Genomic DNA, 22,718 nt, shown 5'->3' with positions numbered 1-22,718 from the left:
TGTTTGCACACTTGCACGGCCATCCGTGATGTTCTTGAAAGCCCCAGTGCTGCAGAATCCCGTCCAGTGGCTCCCCATTGCCCTGAGTGCCCTGGCGCCCTGGGGACGGCCCCTGACCTCCCTTCCCAGCCTCTTTGCTTGCTCTCCTGGCTCACGGCCCTTTGCATCTGCACCTTTGCAGAGCCCCTGCCTCTGTCAGAGTCCCTTTGCTCCCGGGCTTTCCCCCGGGCTTGAGCATCTCCATCCAGACCAGGACAGGTGGGTCATTCTTCCTCTGGCTTCCACGGGGTGCCCTGCCCTGTCCTGCCCTGCCCTTCATTTAACCACATTGGGTCTTGGTGACTTGCCCCCACTGCACTCTGAGCTCCTCCGGGGCTGGACCGTCACTGGGTAGTCACCATTCCAGGCTGGCCCAGTGTGTGGCCTCATCGACGTCTGGCTTAGGAAGCATGTGCTGGCTGGGCGCATGGACAGGTGTCTGAAGAGCGTAAAGGGAGAGGATTGGGCGAGTCTTGCTCTGGTTTTGACTCAGGGCTTAAGCGGTCTTTCTCCAAAAAGGTGTGAATGGCCTTGTCATCAGGTGAGGTTTGGGGTCGTGGAAGGCCAGGGTTGGAAGGGGTCGGGGAGCTCAGAATGCTGAACATCAGAGTAAGGCAGCTGGGTCCTGGCGAACGAGGCATTTTGTTTTCCAAGAGTGAAGGATGGACGGTGAGACTCTGTCCTGTGAACGGGTCTTCTCCCTGCCACCCCTCCTGCTTCTTAGCTGCAGGGACAGCTGGGTGTAGCCGAGGGGTCCGTGGACTGCCGTCAGGAGCCCTGGAGTCTAACTGGAGGACCCCTTCCCCCCACACCTCTTGGCTCTTTGATCTTGCAAAATCCACCTAAAGTCTCTAACCAGCTTCTCCATCAGTTAAGAGTGGTGACACCCATCCCAAGGGCTCTTAGGTGGACCGGAAGCGTTTTCAAGGTGACTGTGGATGTGACCTTGGTTTGAAATTCCAGGGTAAGCTGATACCGATGCCTGACCTGCTTGGAGAGTATGTGTAGGAAGCGGGAAGGGGCGTGGTGCCCGTGGAACCTGCTGTCCGCACCCTCCCTGGTGGCCTTGTACCACCCGCTCAGCCCTCGGCTGGGTGGTCTATCTCCCTCGGGCCTCCTGGAGCTTGCTTCTGAGGCTGCCACCTGAGACCTCCTTGTCCTGTGCGCAGGCAATTAGAAAAGCTGTTGAAATTCTTGTCCCAGACAAGCTTGAACTGTTTGTCCTAAGAGCTCTGTCAGCCTTGTTGTTCTCTGAGGTCCCTTGGATTGGAGGGCTCTTTGTGGGGGCGTTCTAGCTGCATCCAGGGGCAGGATGAGGCAGTGGAGGCCCTCGGGGCTCAGGATGGGCTGAATCCTGCGGGCCCCCAATCTTCCCCCAAATTCATGTCCTGAGGCCTAACCCTCAGCACCCCAGAAGGGAACACTTTGGAGGCAGAGTCCTTCAAGAGGTAGTAATTAGTTTAAAATGAGGTCCCGTGGGTGTCCCTATAGGAAGAGGAGGTCAGGACACAGACACACACGGAGGGAAGACCACATGAAGACACGGGGTTGGCGGGGGGAGGGGGCCTAGGAGAGAGCCCTCAGGAGACCCCAGCCCTGCCCACACCTGTATCACCCACTTCTGGCCTCAGAAGGGGGAGACGATAGATTTCTCTTGCTTCCGCCTCAATCCTGTGGTACTTCCTGACCTAAGTCCCGTGGGACCTTTAACCTGGATTTGCATGGGACACTAATTTTTTTTCAAAGACTTTATTTATTTATTTGACAGAGAGAGAGCACAAGCAGGCAGAGTGGCAGGCAGAAGGAGAGAGAGAAGCAGGCTCCCTGCTGAGCAAGGAGCCCGATGTGGGGCTCGATCCCAGGACCCTGGGATCCTGACCTGAGCCGAAGGCAGCCGTTTAACTGACTGAGCCACCCAGGTGTCCCTAGGACACTAATTTTTTTCAAAGATTTTATTTTATTTATTTGAGAGAGAGAGAGAGAGTGTGTGTGTGTGTGTGCAAGCAGGAGTGGGGGAGGGGCAGAGGGAGAAGCAGACTCCCTGCTGAGCAGAGAGCCCGATGTGGGGCTCGATCCCAGGACCCTGAGGTCATGACCTGAGCCAAAGGCAGACACTTAACCCACTGAGCCACCCAGGTGCCCCTGGGTAGGAGACTTTTTTATGTGGTTCTGTGTGGGATCAAAACCTTGCAGTGACCAGGGGCACCATGCTTGTCCCCTTTTTCTCCTTACATTTGTCCCTCATGGGCCTTCTGTATGTCTCTGGATCACGTGTGTCCTTCATTAGCACGTGAGACCCACGAGGGTGGAGCTGTATGTCCAGTTTCTTCCCGCAGGGTCCCCAACACGAGCACAAGTAAGACATGTCTAGGCACAGGGGTGTGTCTTCTAGAAGAATTCTCTCAGAAACGGTGGCCTGAAGTTACATTCCTTACTCTGGTCCTAAATTGAAAATTTGTAGTGAAAATAGCTGGTTTTCTGCAGGCGGGTCTCTGCCTAGAGCTCCGTGGGGACCGTGGGGACCATGTCCCATCTCCTCCCTAAGCTCCGTGGGGACCGTGGGGATCATGTCCCCTCTACTCCCTAAGCTCTGCTGAGCCACTCCACGTGACTCACATACGTGAAAGTCAGGAAGAAAGCTTCATTGATGAGTTCCGTTTGTCCTGGGTGGACTGAACTGCTGGAGACATTCCTCTGGCCCCGAGGTCGTACCAGCTGGTGAGTCCGAACGTGGTCAGCCTCCGGAAGGTTGACTCAGAGAGGCCAGGGGTTTGATCTCTGCGGTGACCAGGGACAGGAGCTGGCCCAGAGCTGGGGACTCAGTCCTGCTTGGGGGATGAATGATTCCGTCATTGCAAAGCGCAGATAAGTGAATGCTGAGTGTTTTCCTGGTGGGCCAGCCCCTCCGCCTCCATGTCCTGTCCCTCTCTCTGCCGCCCGCTCTGTTTTCCTCCCCAGGCTGCTGCGGGGTCTGTCTCTATCTGTAGCCCCTGAGGAAGGCATTCTGTTAGCTGTTCCCTGGGAGAGGAGAGGCCTCCTTCTTTATCCAGCAGAGCCCCCCTGCCGGCCTGACACGCAGACGGTTCTCGATTTGGGGAAATTCTTGTCTTGCCTGAGGATCTCTGGCTCCTTCCCATTTCTCCTCCTCTGTATCCAATTTTCTCTTCATTTTACTCTCTGTCCCCTCCCTTCTTCAGATTTGTGGTAAAACTCCTATAACAAAAGTCAGCAGGGTGACATGCTCAAGTTCACAGCTCAGGGATGTTTAGCACACATGCTTCTCCCCAGAAGGGAACCGCAGGCCCAGGAAGCAGTCCCACCCCATTCCACTTTCTCCCCTCCCCCCCCACCCCCTTCCCCCTGCCCGCCACCGATCTGTTCGCTGTGCCTGTGGATTTGACTGCTCCAGGCCTTTCATGTCCCCTGGAGTCCCACAGTGTATGTGGCCTTTTGTGTCTGGTATCTTTCACTCAACGTGTGTCTCAACTTCATGCCTTGTTTCTTGGTTTCTGCCCAGTCTCGGTGGGCTCATCCCTGAAATGGACATACAAGCCTCTGACTCCCCCTGACTCAGTCCTGCAGGCTGTTCTGGGAGACCCCGCCCTAGGGTGTGAGTGCAAATCCTTCACCAGCCGGAAAGGCAGATGTCAAGCGGTTGCTCTTCCCGTTCCTCATTTTTTCCTTTGATTTTTTTCTTACTTTCTCCTCTGCTTCCTTTTTTTTCTCTCGGCTCCTGCATGGCTGCCTTTGAACTCCCCTTTCCCTGGCTCCTGCCATCCTGTCTCTTTAGCTGGGCCAGGGGATGCCTCGCCAGCGGGGTAAGCAGGCAGACATCCTTGTGGAGGGTCTCCGTCCGGTTGGCACACAGCTCTGAGGCCTTTTGCGGGCCAGGAAGCGGCCAGACCAGTGGCTACTTGGGCAGATATTACGATCCACATAAGCAGACCCCAGGGACACTTGGAGGAAAGCGGCAGAGGGAGGCGTGCACTTTTCTCAGGAGGTTGCCTCCCTGGGGCTGCATTTCCAGTGGTCAGGTGCACCTGATCCTGGGCTCAAACTTCTCGAAGGCAAGAGAGCAACAGTTGCTGACTTCCGTTTCTCCTGCTTTGTGTTTGTTCATGGAGCCCTTCCTAGCATTCCGAACATATGTGATCTCAGCTTTGCCTGCTTCGTCCGCTAGTGGTTAGAGAGGGCTTTCGGGTGGAGTCCCAGCTTCTCAGAACTGCACGTGGAAGGCTCAGAGAGGTTAAGGAACCGGCTTAGAATACACAGCCAGCCAAGCTCTCTGCTTGGAAACCAGCACTTCCGACCGCCTCCCCCATCCCTCGCAGGGGGTTTGCATCCGATAAACCATGTGGTGGCCCTTTCTCAGGGGAGATGGGAAATGTGTGCCTGTGTGGTTGGACCTCCTTCATTTTGGCGATTTTTGTTTTTCAACCTCTTAAAATTTTCAAGTTCGGGAGAGGCTGGTTTGATTCATGGGGGACGAATCCCTCTTTTTGCAAGAGAAGCTTTAAGGAAAACCGACTTCCTGCTACGTTGGTGTGTTCCTCATTTGCTACCAGGGGGTCCGATGGAAGGAAATCTTGTCATTCATCTGAGCCAGCTCAGAATGCCGTTGCCGCTTGGGCTTGGGGGTCTGGGTTCACGGCTGCAGCTCTGTGTTGGACAGAGTCACTGAAAAGTCTGGCTCCAGCTGGGTCTGGCAGGAGGGGTGGGGGGTGTCGGAGGGAGCGAGCCCGGGAAAAGCTTGCCCGGAGGAAATTCGGTCAAGATGTTCCATTTTAGCCCCTCTGGTTTTCTTCCAGATCAGAAGAGGAAAAGATTCTGACTTAAGTTTTAGGGTTTGCCGTGCATGGAGCTCAGAGATGGACGGAGCCTGGGTGCTTCGTGGCTCGGGTGGAGCTCCGGAGAGAAACACGGGTGCCCGGCGGGTGGGATGGGGCTCTTGCCCTTGGCTGGGCCTCTGCAAGTTGCTGGGCTTCAGAAACCTGTGACACGAGTGGTATTTGCTGGCTCAGCCACAGAAAGGGCCCACTAGCCTCTGAGCTGTTCAGGGACCTGTGGTGGTGTTTTGTGTGTAGGTGTTGAGGCGGGGGCAGGGCAGGGAAGTGGTGTTTTTTTTTTTTTTAATTTATTTATTTATTTGACAGACAGAGATCACAAGTAGGCAGAGAGGCAGGCAGAGAGAGAGAGGAAGGGAAGCAGGCGCCCTGCTGAGCAGAGAGCCCAATGTGGGGCTCGATCCCAGGACCCTGGGATCATGACCTGAGCCGAAGGCAGCGGGTTTAACCCACTGAGCCACCCAGGTGCCCCGGGAAGTGGTGTTTTTAAGCCTAGAGAATTCTCTGAGGTGAGAGAATGGCTGGATAGAAGCTAGAAGGTTAAAAGAGCACTTTGCTCACAGTGGAAGCCTTGGGCACATTAACGAGATGAGTTCTTGCACTGAGAGAAAACTGAGCCCCTGCAGCTTGCTCCCTCCAAAGCCAGAGATCCAGTAGCAGAGTTCACCTTCTCCAATGAGGGCTACAGACAGTCAACAAGACTGACTAAGCTGGGTGGAGATTAAGGAGATCTGTCACTTTAAATGGGATGGGCAGGGGAGGACCTTTGAGCAAAGCCCGGGAAGATCTGTGGGAACAAGAGTGTGTAGGTTTCTGGCACAAGAGCATTCCAGCCAGAAAGTAGAAGGCAGAGCAAGTGCAGAGGCCCTGTGGCCTGGGCTGGAAGACATTGGAGATCCTCAAGAGGATCTGAGTTCTTTTTATTTTTTTTTTTAAGATTATTTATTTATTTGACACAGAGAGAGAGCATAAGCAGGGGGAGCGGCAGGCAGAAGGAGAGGGAGAAGCAAGCTTACTGCAGAGCAGGGAGCCCGATGCAGGACTCAATCCCAGGACCCTGTGAACATGACCTGAGCCGAAGGCAGAGGCTTAACCGACTGAGCCCCCCAAGCACCCCAAGAGGAGCTGACTTTTCCTCCTCACGCCAGGAAAGTCATTGGATGGGCCATCGAACAGAGGACCGTTATACTGACCCGGCATTTTTGAGGATCACTCTGCTTTGTTAAGAAGGGATCTGGGTGGGGGCTCCTGGGTGGCTCGGTTGGTTGAGCGTCTGACTCTTGATCTTAGCTCAGGTCTTGGTCTCAGGGTCGTGAGTTCAAGCCCCACGGATTCAGGAGTTGCAGGCGGAGTGGGGAGCAAGATTGGGAAGATAGTGACAGAGATGGTCACAGTAACACAAAGGAGAGATGATGGGGCTTGGCCAGGGCAGTAGCTGTGGACGTGGTTGACACAGTTGGGTTTTGGATGTATTTTGAAGGTAAAACCCATGGGATTTGGTGATGGATTGGATGTGGACAGCTTGAGAGATAAATTGAAGATAATTCCAAGGGTTTTGGCTTGAGCAATTGGAAAGGAGTTGCTGGTATTAAATGGGAAAGTGTGGGACGCCTGGGTGGCTCAGTTGATGAAGTGTCTGCCTTTTGCTCAGGTCATGAGCCTGGGCTCCTGGGATCGAGCCCGCTGTCTGGCTCCCTGCTCAGTGGGGAGTTTGCTTCTCCTTCTCCCTCTGCCCCTGCCTCCAGCTCCTGCTCACTCTTGCTCTCAATCTCACTCTCTCTCAAATAAATAAGTACAATCTTAAAAAAATTAAAAACAATACATGGAAAAGTGAGGATCAGAAAGGATGGGTTCTGGAAGATATCCAGAGTTTGTGTTGGCATGCAAGGTTTGAGATTCTTCCCTCTCTTCAAGGAATAATACTGAGTAGGTGTTTAGAAGGGTGAGGCTTTGCCCAGGGAAGGGGGCTGCAGGTACCACTGAACCCGTCGTGGTGGCTTTGTGTTGGTCTTAAGGCTGCCATATTGGATGAGATCACCTAGGGAGTAGGACGGACAGAGAAGAGAAGGCGGCCAGGGATGGGGCCCAGAGGCACCCCAAAGGGGGGTGAGGGGAAAACCAGCTGCAACAGAGAAGGTTCAGCCACAAGGTGGGAGGGAAACCAGGAGACTAGAGCATTCTCATTGGGTCAGAAGGTGGCTCACAGTCCCTGGGACATGGGGGCTCTGGAGGCTTAGACACTAGGCAACAGTATAAGGTTTGCGGCCTCAGACGGATTTGAACTTTCTCCTGCTGTCCTCATCCTTTCAGTACAGATGCAAACATATCAGCATGGCCCATGTCCATGTTTGCATTTCTGCATGAAGTCCGTGTTTGCATTTCTCCATAATCCCACCCAGGCCTCACTGGTGGTCCCATCCATGGATAGTTCGGGGCAGGAGACACGGTCTCATTGTTTCATGTGGTGCTGGGTGGGGGAGACTCTCTTAGTCACATAAATAACGTATGAATTAGACAACACATCTGCCATGGGGAGGGGTTGGTTCTTGGACAAAATATCCTCGGTCCGACCACTGATTGCTGGTGGCCCCCCAGAGGGTCATGGTACCCAAACAGATCAGAGATTTATCTGTGGCATTAATTAATTTTCACGGTTGTCTGCGAGGGATGAGGAAAGACCACTCTTCAGCGACCCTGCGATCGCGACCTGAGCTGAAATCAAGGGTCGAATGTTTAACCGAGCCATCCAGGTACCCAAATAATGTGTTTTTTTAAAAGATTTTTATTTTTATTTATTTTTTATTTCATTTTTTTTTTAGATTTTATTTATTTATTTGACAGACAGAGATCACAAGTAGGCAGAGAGGCAGGCAGAGAGAGAGGAGGAGGCAGGCTCCCCCCAGAGCAGAAAGCTGGAAGCGGGACTCGATCCCAGGACCCTGGGATCATGGCCCGAGCTGAAGGCAGAGACCTTAACCCACTGAGGCACCCAGGCATCCCTAAAGATTTTTAAGTCATCTCTACACCGAGCATGGGGCTCGAACCCACAACCCCGAGACCAAGAGTCACGTACTCTACAGACTGAGCCAGCCAGGCACACCCACAAGAATGTATCATTTCTCAATTTCTTTTTTTTTCCACTCCATATCTTGAAGATAATTGCTTGTTAGCACTTGTCCCTCCGTGGTTGTTTATAAAAGCTATGTGCTATCCTGCAAAATGGATTGAATGTAGCGTATTTTGTAGTTTGTGTTGACCAACAGAGGATTTCTAAGGGTTTCTTTTGCTCCCCTGCCTCTACCCTTTGTTGCAATTAAAGATGCCACGTAGTAGTCATTTTGCACGTGTGTGTGTGTGTGTGTGTGTGTGTTGACTGTTTCTTGATGGTCACAGGGGGAGGGGACTCTGGGGGATGGGGCCCGCGGTCCTCTGAACGGACTGCAGTCTTAGAAGTAGGGGATGGGGTGCAGGGGGGAGGACAGGCGACCAAAGTGTTTTAGGGTCTATGACAGGCCCTCAGGCCCCCTGTCTCCTTAATCTTGATGACAGCCACAGGACAGGAATGTTTTTCATGCTTTACTCTAGCTATGCAGAAGTCAAGAGTTTTAAGAGCCATGGAAAGACTCGTGTAAGGATGCAGGAGGTGGTGGAAAAGGGGGGACATGGACCTGGGACTCCGTCCACACTGCATGGGGTGGATCCAGGTCTCTGTCCACGCCGCGTGAGGTGGCAGGTGGGAATGACCGTGGGTGTCCTTCCGGACCAACTGAACCCCAGAGGGACTGCTGGACGGAGCTCATGGATGGAGCTCATGGTGAGCTGGCTCCTGGGTTTATCCGTAATAACTGGTTTTCTTTTATTCAGAGAAGGGTTCCTTATTTTTCGAATATTAGAGTGCCCGAAGTTGCTTTTATCAGAATGTGCTTTCACTCACGAGGCAGGATGGGCGATAATTTTCTTAAAAAAAAAAAAATCAGTTCATTGTGTGTTAAGTAAAAAAGCAAGCCAGAAAACATGTACAATAAAATTTCGGATTTGTGTAAAAACAGATGTGTGTGCTTGTGCGCGTGTGCGTGTGTGCGTGTGTGCGTATAGAGGAAGTTCTGAGGGAGCTTGCGCTGGAATGCTGATGGTCTTTCTTGCTGAGTGAAGGGACTGTGGGTGTGTATCTTTGCTTTTTGGGCTTTCTGTGGCTAGCCACTCTCCCCTCTTTCCTTCAGATAATATGTATGAATATCGTAATTGGAGAAACAAAATGCATTGTGAGAGACAAGTGTTTCATTCACAAGTAAAAGGAAGCACCCTGTGTTCATTGTCGAATTATTCACGATAGCCAAGATGTGGAAGCAACCTAAGGGCTCATCATTGGATAAAGAAGATGTGATTTATGTGTACTATAAATGTATACATTTATGTGTGTACGTAAATGTATATATATTCTATATATATATATATATATATATATATATATACACGCAATGTTCAGCTGTGAGAACGAAGGAAATCCTGCTATTTGCAGCAACATGGATGACTTTTTTTTAAGATTTTATTTATTTGAGAGGGAGGGAGCATGAGCTGAGGGAGAGGCAGGCTCCCCACGGAGCAGGGAGCCCGCTGCAGGCAGGACTCGATCCCAGGACGCTGGGATCATGACCCAAGCTGAAGGCAGACGCTTAAGCGACTGAGCCACCCAGGTGTCTCTCTAAAGCATTTTTCTATTAGATATTATTTCTCTGCACCTTGTTCTTCTGTTATCCTATCTGAAACATTTTTATTAGGTGAATAAGCTCTTCTCTTTCTTTTCATAGAAAAATACGGATTTGATGGGTGTGGGTCTGCTTTCCCTCACGTTACACCGACCTGAAAAAGCTTCGTGACAAACGGTCAGCAATATAAAAAATTCAAATTCTTTAAAAAAACAAAATGACCCACAGAGCAAACCGGGCCTTTGGCAATTCCTTGAGTTTTTTTTTTTTTTCTTCTTACTTCTTTTTCCTTAAAAAATCCGACGATACGAGCTCCCCCAGAGAGCTTGTCAAGAGTGGCGTGATGGGGACCCCAGGTTGCTGGAAGGATAAATGAAGTTCCTTAGCTACATTCAGGAAGTAACAGCCAGAAATGGTTCACACCATTCATAAAATATGCAGCTCCCTGCTAGAGAGAGAGAGAGAGAGAGAGAGAGGATTCATGTGATTTTCCCCCCCTCCTGTGAAACAAGTCCACCAGCCCCCCAAACACGGGCTGTGTGATTCTAACGCTGGGGGCTCCCACTTGCTCAGACCTGGCTGCCAGAGCAGGGATGGTCCCAAGCCAAGTCCCTGCTCTCAAGAGGGGCCCAGCCTGTGCTGGGGATGTTCGCGCCTTCAGAGCCAGAGGCCCTGGAAGCATTCCGCGAGGATGCCGGGAAGGCATTTTAGGGGGCAGGTTGGCAAATTTTTTGACATTTTGTTTTAGCATCTCTTTGTTTCTCGCTGGATGTTTCTGGCCGGGGACCGGAGGGCGTGGTTGATGTGTGTGTAATGCTTAATTACGGAGTGGAACGACGGAGATCTGTCCGGACTCACCGTTGGGCGGTCATAGAAATGTGTCGGAATGTGAGCTTGCAGGAAGCTCAAGGTCAAATTCTGCGACCTTCCTTCCTGGTGACATGGCGGCATTCTTTTGTAATGCAGAAGTTAGGGGACAGGGAAGAAATCTACTGCAGATGTCTGTTATGTGTTGTCTCTTATTCTCCTTGTTTGGGTGAGGATCCCTCAGATTTCTACAGAGGACTGAAGGTGCAGTAGATTCACAGACTGAATGGCTTGGTCGGAGCTGGTGCTACCCTTGAACTCTTGAACTTGTACACACATGCCCCAGTCTTGACCTAACCCCCCCCCCCACCCACCCACCCCTGTCCCAGCCATTGTGATCTAGGAATGGGCATGTGACTGCAGCTGGTCCCCCTCCGTGGGACTTTTTGTTGTACATTAGGGAAAGACGTGCTCCTCCCCCCCAACTCTGACATTGTTAAACACTAGGTTATAAACTTGGAGTTGCCATGACTGCTTTTGCTAATACTTGGGGAGCATCTAAGAATGAAGGTAGCATTAAAAAAAAAAAAAAAACCAAAAAACAGAACTGAGGTAACATTGTTTAAGCACCTAGATCCATTGGTACCTGAAGGCCATGCACTCCTGAGCTCCCAAGTTATGTAGGCCAGTAAATACTGCCATTCCTCTACTGTGTGTGTTTATGTGTGTGTGTGTGTCTAAAACAATTTGATCTGGGGCGCCTGGGTGGCTCAGTCATTTAAGCATCTGCCTTCCACTCAGGTCATGATCCTGGGGTCTTGGGATGGAGCCTGTTCAGCAGAGGAGTCTGCTTCTCCCTCTCTCTCTGCCTCTCCCCCTGCTTGTGTGCTCTCTCTCAAATAAATAAATAAAATCTTAAAAAAGACAATTTGGTTCAGGTTTGGGGGCTTACAACCCCTCGTGTCCTGTCTAAAACAGCTACACCATGAACTTTCCACATAGTTGGGGGGGTACCATACTGTGAACACTGATGGGCTTTGCCCAGTGGCAAGGATGGACACATGATATGGGGCAGTGGGGAGACTGCTAGAGGAGTTGGGGTTTAAGGTTCTGGGGTGCCTTTGGCCTCATTGGCTGGGTAATTTGGGTCAGTATCTCTCAACCTTTCTGAGGTTGAAGACCCAGTTGGTCTTTGAGGCATCTTTCAGCTTCATATGATCCTGTTCACAGTTGTCGGTTTTATTTTTTATTCTTTTTTTTTGGAGAGAGAGTGCACGTGTCAGGGTGAGGCGCAGACGGAGAGAACCTCAAGCAGCCTCCATGCTCAGTGCGGGAGCCCCATGCGGAGCTTGATCTCATGACCCTGAGATCATGCCTTGAGCTGAAACTGAGAGTCAGACCCTTAACTGACTGAGCCACCCAGGCACCCCTTAATGTCTATTTTAAACAGACAGCTGGTTGCCAGAGGGGAGGTCAGGGAGGGGGCAAAATGGGTTAGGTCAGGGCAGGGAGGAGATACAGGCTTCCAGTTACGGAATAGAAGCCATAAGAATAAAAGGTATGGGGTAAGGAGTATAGTGATACCAGAGCGGTGATGTAATGATGCATTGGGACATACAGGATAAAGAGTAGCTACACTCGAACATAGTATACTGTGTGAACTTGTCCAATCACTGAGTCAGAAGCCTGAAGCTAATGTAACATTGTGTGTCAACTATACTTAAAAAAAAAAAAAAAGAATCTTAAATCTTGCTTCTGGCATGAATGGATGGATGGCTGGGTAGATGGACGGACAGCCGACATAAGCAAAAAACCCCAGAGTAAACCAATAAAAATATCCCCAAACTCCAGAACGCTACAGATTGCTGGAAGAGCCATCCTTTATTTTTATTATTATTTATTTTTATTAAAAGATTTTATTTATTTACCTGAGAGAGAGTGAGAGTGAGAGAGAGAGGAGAAGGTCAGAGGGAGAAGCAGACTCCCTGCTAAGCACAGAGCCTGATGTGGGACTCGATCTCAGGATTTCAGGATCCTGACCTGCGCTGAAGGTAGTTGCTTAACCAATTGAGCCCCCCCAGGCGCCCCTCCTCTATTTTAATTTTTTACTGCAGTTCCAGTGCAGTGAACCTACACTGGAGTTTCAGGGGTACAACATACTGATTTAGCAATTATACATCACCCCGTGATCCTTTTTTAAATTTTTTTATTAATGTATCCTGTATTATTGGTTTCAGGGGTACAGGTCTGTGATTCATGGGCAGAATAAGAGACAACACATAACAGTCTTACACAATTCACAGAGCTCACCATAGCATATAACTCTCCCCAGTATCCATCCCCCAGCCCCCCCAGCCCTCCCACCCTCCTCCCCTCCAGCAGCCCTCAGTTTGTTTCCTGATATTAAGAATCTCTTATAGTTTGTCTCCCTCTCTGGTTTCATCTTGTTTCATTTTCCCCTCCCTTCCCATATGATCCTCTGTCTTGTTTCTCAAACTCCTCATATCGGGGAGATCATATGAGAGTTGTCTTTTTCCAACTGATTTATTTTGCTCAGCAGAATACCCTCTAGTTCCATCCACGTCGTTGCAAATGGCAAGAGTTCGCTTTTTGATGGCTGCATAGTATTCCGTGTGTGTGTGTGTGTGTGTGTGTGTGTGTGTGTGTGTGTGTGTGCGCGCGCGCGCACGCACACACCATGTCTTCCTTATCCATTCATCTGTTGGTGGACATCTGGGCTCTTTCCATAGTTTGGCTATTGTGGACATTGCTGCTATAAACATTGGGGTACAGGTGCCCTTTTGGATCACTACACTTGTATCTTTTGGGTAAATACCCAGTAGTGCAGTTGCTGGGTCATAGGAGAGCTCTGTTTCATGATCCTTTTTTTTAAAACATGAACTTTAATTAATCAGTCTATTGCTCAATTAATTTATTGAGAGAGAGTGTCAGGGGAGGGGCAGAGGGAGAGGGAGAATCTTAAATAGGCTCCATGCCCAGTGCTGAGCCTGATGGTGTGGGGTCAGTGTTGTCGATCACCGTTTAATATGCTTCTTGGCCCTTTGGGTTTCCCCTCTTTGTAACCTGTCTAAGGATGCCTTTTAAAATTTTGGGGTGGGGAGGCATGAGGGAAATGGTCCGGTTGATTCGTGGGAGGGCCCAAGAGTGTATTCTGTGTCACTATTATTCTGGAGTGCCTGCTCTTAATTGGGGATGCGGGCTCACACCCTGAAAGGGCTTCCCAACAAGGAAGTGCTGATTTGTCTAGAAACTCATCCCCAGACTGGGTAGAGCAGGCGAACTTTTGAAGCCTATCGGGTGAAGCCTTCTCTTTTCAGCATTTCTGGTTTTGTAACTTTCTTTTCAATGAGTGTCAGTGGAGCAGGAGGACTCAGAATCGTTAAGCAGATTGGTAAGGGGATCTGGCCCGCCAGAGGACACTACGCGTGGCTCCAGGCTCCCCACGTTCCCATCCACCTGCCCTGTTTCTGAGGAGCGAGGGGGGCCAGAGCAAAGGCGGGTTTTCTCAGGGCGAGGAACACGGGGATCTTGGAAACATGACTTCCCTGGTCAGTTACGAGGTTGGCGGGTCTTGAATTTCGGGACCCGTTCCTGGCCCCGTCAGAGGACTAGCCCTGCGGGGTTGCTGGCAGTGAGGATTTCCTGTCTGTCTCATCCTGTGACCAGGCACGCGTGGCCTTGTCATAAAAAATGGTCTCAAGGGAGGATGGGGACGGTGGGTGAGGGGGGAGTGAGGTTGCCTATGGCTTCATTGAGCTGTTTCTTATCAGTTGTCATTTGGGGAGGGAGCTACTGGGTAGGGGGAGGTGGTCACCAGGATGCGATGGACCCCGGGCTCCCAGAGAGCCTGTCGGCCAGTCGCGGTGTTTGATTTCTGCCCTTGGAGGGTGTATCCGTAAGGGTCCAGAGGGAAAAGAAACAGTTGGTGGAGGTAGTGGGGGATTTAAAGAGGGACTGTTTGTGGAGGTGTGGGCGGGATGGGGGATGGGAAGCAGGCCTTGAGGGGACATGGGAGGGGTGAGCAACCACAGGAAACTGGAGAGAGAGATTGGTGGGGGGGTGGGATGGGGAGCAGCAGACTGGTGGGGACAAGTCACAGCCACCTCACAGCCCGCAGACAGCTTCCTGTAGAAGTGACCTGGTCTTGTTCCCCTGCTCTCATCTGTCTGTCTGTCTGTTGGCTGGACTGACCTTGGAAGCTGGTGGACAAGGGGGTGGTCAGATGTATTCCATACAGGCTGCCTCTGGTGCATGGAGCAGGCAGGAGAAAGGCCAAGCGTAGACCCCAAATATTCAGTCCGGAGGAATATATTCTAAAATGTGCCGTCAATTTGGAAGGGACCTTTGACCTAAGCCAGGAGAGGGGCAGTCCTGGGTCTCGGCACCAAGCGGAGAGGGGAAACAGAAGCACCTTGGAGGAATTGTGGGTCCGGGAGGTGGGGAAGCCAAAATGAGCTCCCTAGGATGGAGGTACCCGAGAAGCGTGCTCACGAGGGAAATATTATCGGAGGTGGAGAGAGAGGGAGATTGGCGTAGAGCCAAGGATGAGCTGAACAAGGAGCATCTGCTCAGAGCTGGAGAAGAAGCCAGCCAGCTCGTGGGGCGAGAAAATTCCACAAGTGCAAGGCTGCGCAGTGGGCCGAGTGTAAGCCAGATGCCGGTGCCAGGAGACGGCATGACCGTGGAAACTGACCTCTGGTGATGGATGGGGCACCTGCCCCTGACTTGTGAGGCCGTGGTTCAGAGTGTGGATGCTGGAGCCAGAGTGCTAGCTGGGAGACTGTGGGCAGATTATTTAACTTCTCTGTGTCTCGGATTTCCCATCTGGAAATGGTACCACTATCATAGATGTCTCATGGGGGTTGTATTTAGGTTCAAATGAAGAGATGGAGGGAAGCTTTAGAATAATGCTCAGCACAGAGGAGCCAGGCAACCGTGGTTATCTATTAATATGATTGTTAATTAACAAAATACCCATTGGTCCGGCCCCATATAAACCAGCATACCTTGGAGGCAGGGCGTAGACATCAGCACATTTTTAAAGCTGACTGGATGTTTCTAGAGTGCAGTTAAGAGAGGAGAATGGCTGCTTTAAGGCTCAACCTTCAGGATCTCTGACACTAGAAAGGACTTCGTGGAGCAGTTTTGGGGGGGAAGCTAGAGGGAGAGAAGACCATACCACCAGAGCAGGGAAAATGGGAGGGAAGCCGTGATCCAAAACGATCCTTGAGATAGCTGTGGGCAATGAGCCAAGGAAATTGGCTTGAGTTCACTTCTATTTGGAGACTGGTCATTTGTCAGAGAGACAGCTGTTTGAAACTTACCATTTACACATTAGTATGAATAAGTTTATTAGGACCTGTGCATTCTCAGTAGGGCAGAGTTGGACGAGAGCCTGAGGACATGGGTATCGGGAAGGAAGGGGGTTGGGGGCAGGGGACTGGAGGGAGGAGAAGCCTGTTCATTTCAGTGTTTTGTTTCTGGTCTTGATAGGACTTTGGGAGTAGAGGGTCCCATGACGCATTGTGGGGCTTGTAGCTATGTGTTCCTGTGAGCAGTCGAGGGAGGGTTGATGGTGGCTCTACCTTTTATGAAATGTTTCTCCAGGGTGGGTTTTCCTAGAACAGTGCCCTGACCATCTCTTTTCAACAGTCCTGAAGATGTTCTCTAGCTGGCTTGGAGCATCTCTGAGAGGCAGCAAGTGTAGTCATCAAACACACAGGAGACCCGAGGGGCTCAAACTGGGTTTGAATCCCCGTTTGGTCCCTACCCCCTGCAGCAAGCAACTCACGCCTCTCCGTGCCTCCGTTGTCTCATCTGTAAAATGGTCATAATAGTGGGACTGACTTTGTAGCATTATTGGAAGCATTGAAGGAGTTAATACACATAGCAATTTAGAACCGTAGTTCATGGGCTTTCTTTGTCTTCTTCATAAAACTTATTTAAAAAAAATTTTTTTACGTATGTGTGTAAGCTTTTCGTTCAATGGGGGGCTTGAACATGTGACCCTGAGATCAAGGAGTCTGATGCTTTACCCACCGAGCCAGCCACGTGCTCTGGGTTTTCTTTCCCAATGCCCTGCCCCACTCCCCCAGCTGATTTCTTATGGGAATGTCCTGTAGAACTTTGACATGTGGCTGCCCACGTACCTTGGCCTGGCTTGTCTGGCCCTCCTCTTCCTGCCTCCTACAAGGTCCACCTCTTGGAGGTCCAGCCGGCTGTCCAGCTCTTATAGCCTGTCCTTCCATTGCTGGAAACACCTAAGAGGCACCTGTCGTATACCTCCCTGAGTTGGCCGTTGTAAATTGTCTTAGGTCTTAAGACAAAGAGGTCTTTGGAGGCAGAGATCAGATCTCTCTCTCCTGTGATTCCAGCACAATCTTTAACCTGGTCTCTTGGACCCCGAGCAGTGACGTGTGAAGCGCCAAGAGATGGGGACTGGACCCCGGCTCCCATCTTGGCTGCGGGCCCTTGAGTGAGTCACTCCATTTGGGTGGGCCTTATTTCGTCCTGTGTAAAATTAAGCTATTAATACTGGGAGCTGTAGGGTTAAGAGATGAGTGTGTATGGAATCAATTCTTCACTTGGAAGTGATATTCTAGAAACTCAGGGCCCTGTTGTTAATCCTCCCCTCATTCACCAGAACGCCTTAGCCAGTGCCGAGCACGTAATAATGAGAGATCATCACTGCCTTCCAGGAGGGAAGGGAAAAGGGGCCAGGACTTTAAGTTGCAAGTGGCAGAAATCCAATCCATGAGTTTCAGCAAAAAGGAGAGGGGAGGGGAGGTTAATGTATGAGCTCACATTTTGGGGGTGGAGTTCAGGGATGACTGGCTCCAGGAGCTCACATAATGTCCACAGGGCACCATCTTTCACCTCTCATTGGCTTACCTCTACGAGTGGACTCTCCCCAACAACCAGTAACTTCCTCCCAGATAATCGACTTACCTGGGGGGGGGTCACCCCGCAAAATGAGAGGGTATATTAGTAGGCTGATCAAAACAAAAGCTGCAACAATTCACTTTAGAAAACCACCAGCTCGCCCCAGAGAAACCCCATACCCATGAATAGTCAGCCCCATTCTCCCTCCCTTAACTTATCCCCATCCCAGGCACCCCAAAGATTCTACTGTCCGTCTCTGTGGATTTACCTGCTCGGGACATTTGTAGACACGGAATCCTACACTATGTGGATGGAACACATTTTAGTTACTGTTCCACCAGCCAATGGCCATTTGGGTTGTTCTCGTTTTTGGCTCTGATGGATAATGCTGCTGTGAATGTGTGTGTGCAGGTGTCTGTCTGGGCGTGCTTTCGTTTCAGTGACTCTGTGCTGAACTGTTCCTAAGTTTTTAACCCGTTATCCCCCCCCCTTTTTTTTTTTTTTAAGATTGCTTGATTTATTTGAGAGAGGGCGAGAGAGTGTGAGTGCGTGGGGAGAGGTGGGGAGAGAGGCAGAGGGAGAGACTCCCAGGCAGACTCCGTGCTGAGTGCAGAGCCCGACACGGGGCTCAATCTCACGACCCTGAGATCGTGACCTGAGCCGAAATCCAGGGCCAGATGCTTCACCGACGGATCCACCCAGGCGCTCCTAACCCATAATTCTTTTTTTTTTTAAGATTTTATTTATTTACTTGACAGAGATCACAAGTAGGCAGAGAGGCAGGCAGAGAGAGAGAGGAGGGGGAAGCAGGCTTCCCGTTAAGCAGAGAGCCTGATGCGGAGCTTGATCCCAGGACCCTGGGATCATGACCTGAACCGAAGGCAGAGGCTTTAACCCACTGAGCCACCCAGGTGCCCCCTTAAATGTCATTTATGGTAGTTGCAGAATTATACCTATGAAGAATGATTTCTTCATTCTTTGGCTGCAGTATACTAAAAGGCTACCAGATGGGCTGTGGTACCCCCTTAAAAATGGAGCCTCTTCTGTCAAACCTTCTGGAGCAGGAATTTTACTTGTGTGTTCCTGAGGGAGACCTCTGCCCCCCTCCATGGTGATTCTTGACATAGGAGGGATGGGGGGAGGAGCCCAGGTTAACCGAAACCAGAAAAGCCACTTGTCCCCAGCACCAAAACACAGTCAAGAAATCAGGAAACACAAAAGCCAAGTGATTTTGACTCTTTCCCAAACTCCCTGGTCAAAAACTCCTGTTGTAAGTAAATTAAGGTTTTCGTTAGCTCCAGGGGGATGAGTGCTGGGCCCTCACAGGACGTCTGTGAGCTTGGACCAGCACTTGACTCCTTCCACTGTCTGGATTTTATGGCTGAGGACATGGGAGACTTGGGGTTTGGGATTTGCTCTGGGTTAGGAAGTGGCCGTTAGATCAGGACAGACTGAACATTCAGATCTTTTAATTCAGAGTTCTGTCCTGTTAAGAGCTCTTGGCAGTATTCACACTCATTTCAAAATCTAGATAAAAGTATTCTGATTTATTTTTAATTTTTGTTTTTTTAACTTAAGAATCACATTAGAGGGGTGCCTGGGTGGCTCAGTGGTTTAAAGCCTCTGCCTTCGGCTCAGGTCATGACCCCAGGGTCCTGGGATTGAGCCCCGCATCGGGCTCTCTGCTTAGCGGGGAGCCTGCTTCTTCCTCTCTCTCTCTCTCTGCCTGCCTCTCTGCCTACTTGTGATCTCTGTCTGTCAAATAAATAAATAAATAATCTTAAAAAAAAAAAAAGAATCACAAAAAAGAGAGTTCGAGCTTGGTTTCGGGATGCTTTGATAAAATCACAGTTGGATCTTTGGCACGAGAGTGTGTCCCCCCACTCCCCATCCCATCCCATCCTGTGTGTACAAACACAATTATCCAATGTATTTTCAGAAGTCTGTCATTATGTGTTTATGCAGATGAGTTTTCTTACCCTGCTTGGCTGGTCTTAGAGTCTCACTTTAGGCTGTAAGAGGAAATATAAGGAGGTTTCCTGTTACTTTTAAGTAGCTAGTAAATTCCAGTGTTGCCTGGGTGGCCCAGTTGATTAAGCATCTGCCTTTGGCTCAGGTCATGATCCCAGGGTTCTGGGATCGAGTCCCGCATTGGGCTCAGTGGGGAGCCTGCTTCTCCCTCTCCCTTTGCTTCTGCTCCCTCTGCTTGTGCTCTCTTCTCTTTCTCTCTCTCTCAAATAAATAAATAAATAATTTTTATTTAATTAAATAAAGAGCCAATAAATTCCAGACGGATAGATGGTTTTGGCTGTGTGATCGAAAACCATTCACAGAAACTTTTGGGATGTTTCCTTCTGTTGGAGTGTTTTTAAAAACCAACTTATCTGAGGTTCTCTGAGAGTTTTTGCAAGTTCAGGGAGGCCGTTGTCTATTTAAACTTCACTGGAATTAAACACATGGACACATACATTTCTCCTCTACCAAAAAAAAAAAAAAAAAAAATACACGCCAACCCCAGTGCTGTGTCTCTGCCTGGAAGTGTGGAAACAGCTGTTTATTCATAAGCCAAAACCCAGATGTGTCTGCCCAGTGGATCTTGTGCAAGTTTGAGAAACTCTCCTGATGAAAATACTTTAGAAGGTTTTCAGGTGAATTGGGTAGGTATGGATATGTGTTTTGGCTTCCTCCCTGCTTACGGAAATTCTTGACTTGATAGATAAATCTCAGTTGAGCATGCCCACAGGAGCAAGGATTCTAGAAGAGCTCAAGTCCTAAAATAAGGACATTTTATTGTCTTGCTACAGGGAAAGGAGCGGTCTTTGAACTGTCGCCCCTCAGTAGTGATGTGTCCAGGAGGTTCTGAACTGAGGTGGTCGGTTTCCAGCCACGGTTCACTGAAGCCCAGCAGGCCTCAGAGGCACCTGGGGGCCTGGGAATCTGCATTCCTGGCAAGTTCCCAGGGATGCTGGTCTGTGGCCCCCTCTCTGAGGAGCAAGGCTCTGGAGAATTCACTTTCTGTCTCTTGAGACGGTTTTGCTTTGTAAAGAAAGATAGGAGGATCCGTCCCTGAGGTCCCTTCTGTGATGAATGTCAGCTGGTTCAAAGGGCCTGGGGCTCACGCTCTGGACCCTTCCCAGGAAGACCCTGGCTTGGGACCAGCAGGGGCAAGTTCTCATCCTCAAGGTGGCTCTTCTTGCTCTCCCACCCAGGTTGAATAAGGTGCCTGTTGCCTTCACGGAGCCCCAGGGCTTTGCTCTGGGATTTCTACTCCTTTGAAGGCAAAGAGATGGCCCTCATTTCTGGGGGCTTAGAAGGCATAGCCAGGCGCTGCCTCTGGCTGCTCGTCCCGACCCAGCCCCTCCATCTGCTCAGCAAAGGTTGGGGGAGCAGTGTCCTGTCAGGAACAGAGGACCCACAGATGCCCCTCTTCCTCAAGCCAGGATCAGGCCACCGATTGTGTTGACATGCTCAAGTAGGAACTCAGAATGTGGTCCTGGGGGCCATGGGCTCTGCTTAACCCCAGTGCTGACACAGCAGCAGGCCCTAGGGTTCCTCCAAGCCTCTGCTGCCTCCCCTCTTAACTCACTTTATTAGCAAAGGGTTGCTGCCTGGGCTTCCCTGGGCCCCTTTTGCTTGGACTAACCTGGGCATGACTTGTTCTGAAGGACTGTGGGAGTTCTCTTGTTCTTTGCATACATCCTTCCCAGTGCTTGTCTGATGCGTAGAGATGGTGTCTCTCCATTGGCTGCCCATCTGAGCTTTCCGTCCCACTTCCTGTCCCCGTGCCCCGACGGCATCCCGGACACCGGTGTGAGCACAGTGCCCGCGATGGGCTGTGGGTTTCCTTTCGGTCTTCCACCCTCTGCCTGGGGGAATCTGGCCTTTCTTGCATCGTCTCAGTGGAATGACCCTACCATACTCCTTTTCGGGAACTGCTTTATGCATTTCTAGAAAACACCTGTCATCTTTGACGCCAAGTGGCTTCTGTTGTCTGCTTTCCCCACTTCCTCGCCCTGTTGGCTGTGTCCGTCGGGGGCTGGGGTTGTTTCTAGAAGGTTCTGGTCAGGAGGCAGGCAGGTGGGATCCATCTGGCCGCTTGCGTCTGCCATGTAATTCTCTTCCCGCTTCAAGGAAGACTGTATTCTTTTTCTTAGACATGTAACCTCCATCACTATGCACATTTATTTCTAGGTCCTTTCTCATGCGGTGTGAGGGGTTCGGTAGAGATGGGCTGGCTGCTTTGGACCCATGTCCCAATTTGACATATGATTCACTCTGGTCTGATAGACCCAGGCCCCCAGATGCATATCCCGGGGCTGGGATGTGATCAGAGTCCTTCCCCCCGCAACCCGGGGCTGTTTCCCTGGGTGCAGCCCCTAAGAGGCAGAGTCCCTCTGTCCTCCTGGGCACTTTTTGGTGGGCTCCTGCCACTGTGGGCAGGACACACTCCTGGCTCTGTTTTCGGAAGAGCAGCAGATTTCTCAGCTTTGAACGGGATGCCGAAATGGGACCAGTCCCCCGTGTCCTGCGTCCTTGGTGTCACTGGTACCAGGAGAGTCTCCTGAGGTCACAGGTCAGGAGGGCCGGGGTCTGCTTCCCCTGTGCTGCTGTGGTGTGGAGACTGCTGCCCCAGGGGTCCCTGACCCCCTCTGCCCCTGGCCAGGTCGGGGTTGGGATGGGGCTGGCTCTACCTGAGTCCCTGCTCTGCGGGCTCCTTTCCCCTCCAGACTCATCCGCTTGAACTGAGACTCTGTGTCCGTGGCACCCAGCAGACACCCGGTCCTTGTTTGCTCCAGCTGCCAGAACAAAGTGGCACAGACTTGGGGGGCTTCCGCAAGGCTTTATCTCTTCTCCCCTCTGGAGGTTGGAAGTTCAAGATCAGACTGTTAGCAGGGCTGATGTCCCAGAGCCTTCTCTCCCTGGCCTGTGAGAAGTGGCCACCTTCTCCCTGTGTCTTCCCCTCTGTACCCGGGAGTCCTAACCTCCTCTTCTCTTGAAGACACCAGGCTTATTGAAAGAGAGCCGGCTCTGATGACTTCATTTTGACCTAACCCCGTCTTGGCAAGTATTTACTTATCTAGCTAGCTAGCTAGCTAACTAGCTGTCTATTTGGGAGAGAGCAAGAGAGCTGGGGGTGGGGGGAAAAGGCAGAAGGAGAAGGAGAGAGAGAGAATCTCAAGCAGACTTTCTGCTGAGTGCAGAGCCCGACATGGGGCTCGATCCCACGACCCTGAGATCATGACCTGAGCCGAAACCAAGAGTCAGACACTCAACCAATGGACTCACCCAGGCACCCTGATTCATCCCCCTTTTAAAGGCCTGTCTCCGAATAGGGTCTCATCCTGAGGTCCTGGAGGTCAGGACTTCTGCATACACAAACTTTGTGGGGTTCACAGTTCAGCTCTTATTACACACTCTG

At 50.8% G+C, this 22,718-nt stretch overlaps 1 protein-coding gene across 3 annotated transcripts in view; it reads left to right on the top strand.

Annotated features, from left to right (window-relative positions):
- The window catches only part of GAS7 (growth arrest specific 7), a 189,306-nt gene that overhangs the window by 16,941 nt on the left and 149,647 nt on the right, over positions 1–22,718 (top strand). Inside the window, exon 1 of one of the 3 annotated variants that reach the window (XM_032840038.1) lies at positions 10,168–10,307. The exons of the other annotated variants lie outside the window; for them this stretch is intronic. Coding sequence (XP_032695929.1) covers positions 10,183–10,307 — 125 coding nt within the window. The 5' untranslated portion in view covers positions 10,168–10,182. Of the gene's footprint in view, positions 1–10,167; positions 10,308–22,718 lie in introns of those variants that run through there. 3 annotated transcript variants of the gene reach the window in all.

Source organism: Lontra canadensis, unplaced genomic scaffold (genome assembly GCF_010015895.1).
Source record: "Lontra canadensis isolate GAN:19392208 unplaced genomic scaffold, GSC_riverotter_1.0 scaffold110, whole genome shotgun sequence".
Taxonomy (NCBI): Eukaryota; Metazoa; Chordata; class Mammalia; order Carnivora; family Mustelidae; genus Lontra; species Lontra canadensis.
Note: the sequence above shows the minus strand (reverse complement) of the source record. Positions and strands in the feature narration are given on the sequence as shown.